At 40.0% G+C, this 10541-nt stretch overlaps 2 protein-coding genes across 2 annotated transcripts; one reads left to right on the top strand and one right to left on the bottom strand.

The window, feature by feature from the left end:
- Positions 1–432: 432 nt before the first annotated feature.
- Positions 433–4598, bottom strand: pnpo (pyridoxamine 5'-phosphate oxidase). The gene is made up of 7 exons (XM_076094128.1): positions 4374–4598; positions 3763–3887; positions 3581–3680; positions 2779–2832; positions 2571–2699; positions 2417–2487; positions 433–1557 (listed from the first exon to the last, which is right to left on the bottom strand). The coding sequence occupies exons 1-7, from the start codon at positions 4569–4571 to the stop codon at positions 1392–1394; spliced, it is 843 nt and encodes a 280-aa protein (XP_075950243.1). The 5' UTR covers positions 4572–4598; the 3' UTR covers positions 433–1391.
- Positions 4599–5199: 601 nt separating this feature from the next.
- On the top strand, positions 5200–8117 carry mrpl10 (mitochondrial ribosomal protein L10). The gene is made up of 5 exons (XM_076092867.1): positions 5200–5268; positions 5469–5638; positions 6427–6591; positions 7193–7337; positions 7582–8117. Exons 1-5 carry the CDS (start codon positions 5229–5231, stop codon positions 7806–7808), a joined length of 747 nt encoding a protein of 248 aa, XP_075948982.1. The 5' UTR covers positions 5200–5228; the 3' UTR covers positions 7809–8117.
- The last annotated feature ends 2424 nt before the right edge of the window (positions 8118–10541 follow it).

Consider the following 10541-nt stretch of genomic DNA (forward strand, 5'->3'; position numbering starts at 1 on the left):
ATATCAGAAAGCCCGTGTTAAAGAAAATCAATTTTCTATTGAAATAAACAAACACTACTAAACTGTCATAAACTACTAAACATTAGTTGTTTACTGGTGTTCATGGCCTAAAGGACTACTTCATATATTATTATACAAATCTGTCTAATAAGATTTAGCAAACGGAACAGGCAGCAATGGTAAAATATTAGTTTGTGCCGAGAGGTTAAGATCATTTCAAAAATCTTGTTTTAAGTAGGATGTACATTTGTCATACAGTACAATTTAATAAACGTATGCTCAAGCCATCTTATAGTCATTTTTTTTCATCACCGTATTTTTGGCTAATGTGTATTTCTGTCGGAGTCTTTTAGGTTTTTCTGTTTAGTTGCTGTTTGCATGTGTCGTGTTGCTGCTGACATCTGCTGGCCAAACACACACTCAGTCCTCAGGTACGAATTAAACTTTATTACTGGCTCTATTCCACTTATAAATAAAGCCAAAAACAATGAACAATATCATTTTCAAACAGTACAAGACACACACATGATAGCTGCCACAATTTAAACCATCAGCTCTTTTAATCTCAAAGGCAGTTAGACCCAATGTCTTGATTTAATACTTTTACATTAAATACATTATGAATTCAAGTTATTTATTAGTAACACTGCATTTTATGGTTCTGTAGTTCACTCTAATTTCCTAGAAAGACACTGATTGATGCCTATGGAGTCATAAGAATGTTCCTGGTATGTAATAGTTATAAGGAAAATGGAGACAGATTGTGCATTAGATTGTTCAGGTGCAGCTAATAAAAGTGGCCACTCGGTAGATTTTAAACAGTTTAAATGGATCAATTCCTCTGAAAATCATTATCTGCTTACAAACTGAACACAACTAACTGTCTAAGAACTGTTTCTCTAGTTTTCCTGTAATTATGAACTATAATTCCAGTGAACTATCTTGGAACTTTTAAGGAAACTTGTGAAATCAAAGTGTTACCAATTACTTCAACATAGAAAATGGACAGGAAGCTGCTTCAATGGCAGAAGTGAAGACACTCGACCGAAATGTTAATAACCAACGTCGCAGTCAATCATTACTTGACAGGACCAGGTGGAGTTTGCTCTCTCTCTGGAAAGCACGCAGCGACTTTTTGCTTATAGTGCCGTCGGCAGGTTGTGTGTCACACCTCTGTCTCCACGGTAAACACCCAAATAATGCGAACAGGCATCGAGAACAAAAAGACGACGCAGTGACATTTGGCCTGTTGATAAATCCTACACACAGCAGCACCTATTTAATCAACATGAGGTTTCCATCAGGACTTAAAGATGAGTGGTTCCTTCCAGTGAGGTAAAGATGGTTTAGTTTTTTCCCCTCCTGTACACAGCGGTCTGTTGAGGTTCTCCTCACGGGGACAGTCGCTGGTACACCCAGCCTCCCTCTGCAGCGTGCTGAAACTCCCCCGGCTCACACGCTCCGTCCTCCGGCCGGGTGAAGACGATGCGGTCGTGGAGCCTGTTGGTCTGACCCTGCCAGAACTCCATCATGGAAGGCTTGACGATGTAGCCGCCCCTGTTAGAATATATGTATGTATGTATATATATATATATATATATATATATATATATATATATGTAATAAACAGTTAGAATATGAAGAGAGGATGTAAAAACATTTTGTTTTCGACTAAGAGTCAGTTGAGATTTGTGCCTCATTCTAAACCACAAATTTGGATTTTGTTTAGTTGCATTTGTAAAAACATGATGACCCTGAAATGGAAATTTTATTTGAGCCAACAAAAGTTTACTTTGCCCTCAAACATAAAACCATACAGAGCCTTTTTACACCCGATGTCATCTAAATATATGGCCGTTTCACCCAGACAGCAATCTCTTGTTCAGAATAGTGAAGCCAACACTGAAGTGTGTTAAAGCTGCATTCTCTCTAGTGTCCACCAGGGGGCGACTCCTCTGGTTGTATAGAAGTCTATGAGAAAATGACTCTACTTCTCTCTTGATTTATTACCTCAGTAAACATTGTAAACATGAGTTTATGGTCTCAATCTCTAGTTTCAAGTCTTCTTCAATACAGCATGATGTTCATTTAGTGAATGATGAGCTGTACACGCCGTCTCTATGTCACTCCTCCGCAGTCCAAATATGGTCACTTCCGTTCACTGGTTGAAAAATAAAGCCAGGCTAGCTGTTCCCCCCTGCTTCCAGTCTTTATGCTAAGCTAAGCTAACCAGCTGCTGGCTGTAGCTTCATAGTTATCAGACAGATAAGAGAGCGGTATTGATGTTCTCGTCGAACTGAAATGTTGCACTATTGCTTTTAATATGACTTCTTAAATCTTGCAAGGAAAATGTACCTTCACCTTTTCCATAATTCTGTAGATTGAATTAATGTAAAGAGCAAAACGTAATGCGTACCAGTAGTCAGGCATGGGCACATCTGTGTCTTTGTACTTCTCCTCCAGTTCTGCATTTTTCTGCCGTAGATACTAAAAAGAAACGACAGAGTGACAGTTACGACTCATACGTTTATGTATTTAGCTCCATAACATCGCACACTTTTGGTTCTTACATCTCTGTCGGGAACCGGAGTGCTTTGTCGGCTCACGACGGCGCCGATCTGGCTGCTCTTTGGTCGGGAGTGGAAGTAGTCACTGGAGCTCTCGAAGGGGATTCGCTCTACGGTGCCCTCGATGCGAATCTGCAACGTAACAATTATAATTAATAAACATCTACTGTGTGAAAAGGTATTATTTGATGAGCACATGGAAGATGCCGACCTGTCTGTTAAGGGGTTCCCAGTAGAAGACCAGACACGCAAACGGATTGCTCTCCTGTGGACAAAGAACAGATCAGAAGAGCAGAAAGTGAAACCACAATATATCGTACAAATAGATTCATCTGACAGACAAAACTTTGGTATAAAAAAAAATCTGTATTTTACGCATTTTGGATTACTTTGAGGAAGCATAAAATACTTTATTACGTGCATCAGTATGTTGGCACAGCATACAAAAAATGACATGAATATGAAACCAACGATAGCTGATAGCAACACAAATATGTTGCAGGACGCGTCTCTCCGAAAAGTGTCAATTCTCATGCACAAAATAGACAAAATAAAATATATGTAATGATGTATTGATTTGTATTTATGTTACTGTGCAGTATTTGTTTAGACTCTGTGCTTAATGAAGTCCTGTGTGTTTTCTGAGTCCGCTATACAAATTTTCTTCTGAGCTCAAGATGACATCTTAAAGTTTGCTTGTTTGTTCCAATTAACGGTCCAAACAAACCTCCAAAAATATTCCATTTTACAATCATAAAACACAGAGACAAGCAGCAAAATCCTCACATTCCAGAAGCTGGAACCAGAGAATCTGTTTCATTTTTCTCACATAAAATGACTTAAATTGATTATTTGATTATTGGTTTCAGCTCTACTGTGTTTGATTATTGAGACTTTACTTATTCTATGACATTTACAACTGTTTGATGATTGTAAATGGAATATAAAAGAGCGGGATCATCTTTCCAGTGTGTTTTAAGGCCCCACACATCCAGAGAGAAACAGTTCCTCACCAGCTCTGAACCCTTTCTGCTCTCGTAGTTGGTGAAGAAACGGAACCCCTCGTTGCTGTAACCTTTCAGGAGGACCATACGAGCGGACGGAAGCCCGTCTCTGCACAGACACACAGGAATAAAGTTTGTTGTTAACAGAAAACTAAGAAGGAATTCTAATCTCAAGAGGCCGTGTTACGTACTTGGTTGCGGTGGCGATGCACATGGCGTTCGCCTCTCCGACTCCGGAGCACTTTGTGGCCTGATCGAACCATTCTCCAAACTGTTTGATCGGGTCCAGAGAGACGAGCTGACTCTCCTCAAAGCACTGTGGACAAAAGAATCAGTCATGTATGAGAAACAGGCAGTACACGTTCAAGGTACTTGTACTTTACTCGAGTATTTCCAATTCATGATACTTCCACAGAGGAAATATTGTACTTTTTTTACTCCACTACATCTCAGAGGTACATATTGTACTTTTTACTACATTTGTCTGACAGCTTTAGTTTCTTCTCAGATGACAGTTTTTCATTGATGTAGATTAAACTAGACAACAGGATATAAAGGTGCTACAATGAAACATGCAATGCATAATACATAATACATGCATACATTAATGCAGCAGGAAAACACAGATATCTTCTGTGTCACATACTGTATTCAGATTAGAATAAAGACTCGAACATATAGCAGTATTTGTACACCTGATACTGTCTTTATTTCATCTTAACCTTGCAGTTACACATACCGGGTTAAGTCATATGTTTATCACCTTTACACAGGTACCTCACGTCTTTTGAACGCCACTCACCTCCTCGTCTCCCTTGTATTTCTTCCTCATGTCACTCAGGTCCATGTTCGTGCGCTCACTCGACGATTTCCTGCAGAAATTCAGCACAAACGAGGCACGAGACGGCGGATTTCTACCAAATACCCTGATCAGCCGCAATAAACTCGCACTGAGTGTGCGCCTCATGCTTGTCAAACCGACGTTGACGTCACCGCGCATCCTCGCTTACGTAAAAAGTGTTTTGTAACTTTTTATTTTTATTTAACGTGATTTTAAAAATATTATTTTCACACGTAGGGTTTGGTTATGAATAAATCTGTGATTTTGTGAACAGCAAATATGATTTAAAATCAAAATCAAAGAAGCGATTATGTCGATGATTAAAACGGCACGTCGACGCGTCATGCTACATTCAAGTCATGTCCGTTATTAAGAGCATCCAAAAACTGTTAACGTGAGAAACCTTGTTGTATCCACGGATGTATTACAACAATTTGAGGTACTTGTACTTGACTTGAGTATTTATATTTATATATTTATTTTGTCTCATGCCACTTAATGCTTCTACTCCTATTCATCTCAGAAGGGAAATATAGTTATTTTTACATAAAATATTTACTATATTTTTCTACTCTTAAGTACATCTTCCTGATTTCACTCACATACTTTACTCAAGTAACATTTTAAAAACCGGATTTTTTCTTCAAAATTATATATTTAAAATGTTGTATTAGTACTTTTACTTTAGCAAAGGATCTGAGTACTTCCTCCACCGGCTATGGATTGTTTTTCACATGGTGATCCTCTTTCGTCCAATATGACATTGAATGCAACAATAGTGTGTCGTCACTTCCTGTATAACGTTTCCGGTTAAAGATGGCGGCGACCTTGTGTGTAAAAGTTCTACCGAAACAGGGTAATGTAGAGTAAATAACGCATTTCTAGCTTCAGCTAACTGTCTGTTTCGAGTTAGTACTTTGTTGCCTGTGTTTTTGTAAAACGATCTAAAGCTAGCAGTGCTAGCTAGCTTCTATTAAACAGCGTGTCAGATAGGCTAGAGGTGTTTAGCTAGCCAGTGTTAGCTAGTAGGTGATTAACAGACTTTGTGTCTCTCAGGATGGCTTCCCCTGATACAGACCGTTCGGCACGGCTCCAAGGCCGTGACTCGCCACAGGAGACCGATGCACATCCTCAAACAGAAGCTCATGGCTGTCACGGAGTATATTCCTCCAGCCCGGGTCATCCCACCTGGAGCCTATCCACCCCAAAGCAAACAAGTCCAGGAGGTAGCACTCATCCCCTTCTAAGCCTTTAAGGGCCGATAGCCTATTTGTTTATGGAACTGAGTTAATTTCTAGAGCTGTATATCATATGTACACTACGTGGCCAAAAGCCTCCACACAAAACATTACATTGTAATTTGAATAGTGATATTACAGTACAAGGTCTTATGGCATGTTTAGGGTTAAAGTATAGTAACCATGCAGTGGATTCAGATTATTTACCAGCCTCCCACTAAATAGAAGAGGATAAATAAAATAGATTTATTCAGTACAATTACTACCCTCTGCATGCAAAGTGCATTCAAGCATCAAATGAGTCAGCGGTGGTGTGCAAACCTCTCCCAGAGGATCAAAGAGCTCTGGATGGCTCGTAACAGAGCAGCGTATCACACATGCATTTTGGCCCCAAACCATATCGTCCCCAAACTGTTGTCACAAAGTTGGAAGCAGGACAGTATGTGGGCAAGTTTGTCCTTTTACCAACATCGGACTGAATTTAATTTAGGCAAAGTTCTTGTACAGCTGCTTGTGAAGTTTAACTTATTTTGTTGAATAAAAAATAAGGTCTTATTCCCCATACCATGGTGTCACACAAAGTCAAAATAGTTGTTTTGGTATTAATACAAAAACTCAGGATTAATATAGAACAATTTCAAATGATATCTGTGAATAAAGTCATCGCCATATTGTCCCCAAACTCACTGCATACACACTATTGGTGACTTGTTTTAAACCATTAGTTAGCAGCTCCACTTCACTCTGAGACAAACTCCTCTCTTCTATTCCACCAGGATAGTGCCTTCATGGTGGTCATGAAGAGGAATTTGAAGAACGTGTTCCAGAACTCTAAGATGGTCGCTGTGGTCCAGAACAATGCCAGTAACGCTGAAGACATGATGGTGCTCAAGCACAGACTTCATAAACATGGCATCAGTGTCAAGTTCTTCCCCAACCAGGTAATGCTGAAATTGTTTTATTTAAAAAGTAAGAGCACCAAGCATGTTGAGTGTAACGGTGAGGTCACCATGCAAGCAGCCCGTCAGCCTCGTCCTCGTAGTTTGCTCCAGTGAAGTAGTTTTTTATGCCTTCATTAGATAGCTGACAGTAGAGAGATGATGGGAAATTAGTAGGAGGAGAGAGAGAGATTTGGAAAGACATGCAACAAAGGTCCTTACTAGGCCACCAGGGCAACCCAGTCGTGTGGTTTTATTGGCTTTTGAAACTATAAAATCCAGCATGTGTAACATTTCTTTCAAACTAAATGGACCAGAGCCACATGATTTCACCGACCGAGGATCACACAATCTCTGGCGTTAGACATGTTTAAGTTGTTGCTTTTTGTTTTGGTTACACAAAATGTAGTTTTTCATGCTTTGAAACATGCGTCATCTGTACGGCTACTACTGCATACATGTAAAATAATCACTCAAAGTTGATAAGAACGTGACTGAGATCTGTTTCCTTTACACAAAACACACAACATTCTGCTCAACTTTGAACCCCTGTAATCCTAGTTTTAGTTTATTCTAATCATAAATCCTGTTTTGCTTTTTTCAGGTGGTTCGGTCGTTCATTAAAGACGGTCTTTTCTCCAACATGGCTCCTCTGTTCATCGGTCCTACAGTTCTGTTTGTTAGTGAAGAGCCTAAAGTGAAGGAGATGCTGTCGACTCTGAGGGCCAGCCCACAGATGACGCTCCTCGGTATGTTTATCATCTGTGCCTGCATGCAAGGATCTTTATGTCTTAATTATTATCAATGAGATGTCAATAATTAATAGAATATATTTTAACGCCCAATCAGTTAATTAACTAATTAATTCACTTCAGTAGAGGAAGATAAAAAGAGGTTTAAAACACCTGGATCTTGTTTCATTAACTTCACTTTAACTTATCGTGATCATTTAACTGCAGCTCGTTCATCACTGCTTTGCTCACCTGTCTACAGGAGCCTGTATAGACAACGCGCTGCTGAGCGCTCAGGGCGTGCTGAGCTACTCCAAACTGCCGTCGCTGTCTGTCGTCCAGGGCGAACTGGTGAGCGGGCTGACGATGCTCACCTCCCACACGGCCTCCTTGCTGCAGCGCCACCCGGCCCACCTGTCGGCCCTCCTCCAGCAGTACGTCAAGCAGCAGAGCTCGGAGGGAGCTCCCAAAGCAGAGGAGGCCACGTAGAGCTGCAGAGGAGATCACAGGGACTGCTGCAGATTTCCAGCTGCTTGGAATGACTTGAGACTGTTGGGTTGGACACATTGATAGAATTTATTCAACTGGCGCTGAATTCAACTAAATCGTACAATGTGCATCCAGAGGAGCGCCGTGGCTGCTGTGAATGAAGGAAGCTGCAGACTTGACTGTTTTCAGTGTACCTCAACCTCCTCAATGGAAGTCTTGGATGGACAGTGCTGCAAAAATGTGGGTGTCACCCACGCATTTCCTTTATTTAAGGATATTGTCACATATAAATAAACTATTTCAACACAATGTTCAGTCTTCATTTTAGTTTTTTTCTTGAGTTAAATGTACTTTACTTTTGATTTGCCCAAAGTAGCTGCAGTAGCAGAATGGAAAACCACTCCAGCCAAAATAAACACAAGTGGTCACAGATCCTGATGGGTTAATCTGCAGATTACAGCATGTTAATCTGGGTCAGTTAGTCCATTACAGCCCGCCTATCTGAGGGAGACACTCGTTGCTCAGGCGCTCGCTTCAACACCACGCTCAATGCCAGAACTGTCTTTAAGCCCATTTAAATTCAGGTCTAAAGGTGCTTTGTGTCACTCTTTTTGACAAATAAAAAGTGTTTTAGTATATAAAATTGCATGCTTTTATTTTGGTATTTATCACAAAAATAAGAGCTGCAGATATTTGGCAACATTTACACACTATTGGTAAATAAAGGGTAAAGTATGACCTGCATTGAATGGTTGACAAACCAATACATATTTGTTTTTACACACATATTTTAGTCCATTCTGTCCCCTTTAAAATACCGTAGGCCTACTTTATAGATTATTTCTATTATGATGAGGCCCTATTTAAGATCCCAGCCTTCACTCTATAACGGAGTCAACTAGGTGTGCAGAGTGAGTGGAGGTTGGCTGGATTTACTCTCCACTAGGCTTCCTCCTCCTGCTAGACGCTGTGTAATTCCAGCTAATGCGGATAATGCCCAGGACACATTGCGCATCGCACGCGCCGCCTGCGACGCACAGCTCTCCTTGGATTTGATTCGGAGGGACGGAGCTCGTGTCACCCACCGACGGAGAGGGCACGAGATTATGTGATCAGAGTTAGTGATTATCTCTGGATGTAACTTGTAGTTTGACTTTTTTTGTTTTTAAACGTGTTTCGACGTGTCTTCTTCGTCGGAATGGTGATTTTCTACAGTTTCTTTAACGCCAAATGAGACACTTGTTGGATTAATCAGGCGCAGATGATGAGAGTCACAGGTGGATTTCAGGTAAGACTTCTTTCCTGGAGTTTAAACATTAGCTCGCTCAGAAAACGCAAAGTTTGGGTTCAGTTCTGCTGCAAAAAAACGAACCAAACCAGCAGAAAATGTGAGATATTATACGTTAAATACTAGGCATCGTGTTCATATTGTTAAAATACTATATTGTTTGTTTGAAATAGTCCAAACGTCCTCATCTGTGTGCAGAGACGGTGACATCTTAACGGGTTTTCGATGAGTTTGTGCAGCACTTAATAGTTGAAATGGGTCCTAAAAGGCTTGAAGCAGTTTCACTGAAACACATCAGTGTGGCTGCTTCCTGGTTGTGAGTCAGTCAAAACAAATGCACAAGTGTGTGTTGTGCAACAAACATCTTTTATTTGCTCTGCTTACAATCAGACAGGTCCTGTTAGGTTTTCTCACCTCTGTTTTGGGATTACAAGCTCGTTGTAATTTGATTTAATCCTTACTGTTTAAAATGTTTGTGCTGTAAATCATATATCAATATTTAGTCCTCTATTAATCTTGTATTGGCTGCAGTTATTTATTCCAAACAGCGGTATTATAGCGGTGATAATCTCTGTATCTTAACCTCATCCTCATGATGCAGCTCGGTGACTGTTGCCAAAACCTCAGTTGACTTGTTTTGTTTGCTCCCATTTCCACATAATGAGCTCGTGCTCGTTTCTGAATCAAACATGAGGAAAAGTAGCATTCTGGTTTATTAAACAGCCTTTGAATGCTTATTTGAAGTATTTGAAGTGGAATTGATCTACGTTTCCTGAAAGTGCACAACCTCATCTGCATGTGTCAGGAAAACTTATACTGTGATATTTGGATTTCAAACACAAGTTTAAAATCTTTAACTCTGAGATTATACCTTGTGGAAACTAACATAACTTTTCTAATGAGATCAAAATCAATTTTTTTCACCTGTAGAATATTATTTGTTCCGTCTTTAGTAATAAGCAAGCTCAGAAACCTGCAAATCCTTTCATCCTTTTTCCAGCACATGCTGTCATCACTGAGGTCAGTTACTCTGGTCCTGTCCCGCCTTTACATAACAGCAAGCCCGCTGCTTCTGCCCCCTTTCAGAGGAACATCAGTTGTAATGCCCCATTCTATTCTATTGTTACACACACAGAGACTATCTGAATGTAGTAACTTCCCTACTTGAGTGAATAACGAACTAAAAGCAACTGAAAATGCTGCACATGCAAACATCCAGTTTCCTGCATGCAAACTAAATGTGCTCCCTGTCTCACAAACACGTTCAATGGAAGTTTTCACTTGTAAAAACACACATTTGACATCAAAGTACTGCCCTGTAAGTCATTTATTCGTTTTATACAACTTTATCTATCATCAAACTAATATATTGATCACTTACGATCGCCTTCATTGACTGCAAAGCTCATTCAACTACTCCAATTAATCAAAGTTCTTAAAAAGGA

Source organism: Anarhichas minor, unplaced genomic scaffold, assembly GCF_050575085.1.
Source record: "Anarhichas minor isolate MPS153535 unplaced genomic scaffold, ASM5057508v1 ptg000017l, whole genome shotgun sequence".
Taxonomy (NCBI): domain Eukaryota; kingdom Metazoa; phylum Chordata; class Actinopteri; order Perciformes; family Anarhichadidae; genus Anarhichas; species Anarhichas minor.

Coding starts and splice junctions, on each gene's coding strand:
- pnpo (XM_076094128.1), bottom strand. CDS start 4,571: ATGCGCGGTGACGTCAACGTCGGTTTGACAAGCATGAGGCGCACACTC. Junction 2,488..2,570: donor CTCCGGTTCCCGACAGAGAT/GTAAGAACCAAA, acceptor GTTTCTTTTTAG/TATCTACGGCAGAAAAATGC. Junction 1,558..2,416: donor GTGCCCATGCCTGACTACTG/GTACGCATTACG, acceptor ATATTCTAACAG/GGGCGGCTACATCGTCAAGC.
- mrpl10 (XM_076092867.1), top strand. CDS start 5,229: ATGGCGGCGACCTTGTGTGTAAAAGTTCTACCGAAACAGG. Junction 5,269..5,468: donor AAAAGTTCTACCGAAACAGG/GTAATGTAGAGT, acceptor TGTGTCTCTCAG/GATGGCTTCCCCTGATACAG. Junction 7,338..7,581: donor CCCACAGATGACGCTCCTCG/GTATGTTTATCA, acceptor ACCTGTCTACAG/GAGCCTGTATAGACAACGCG.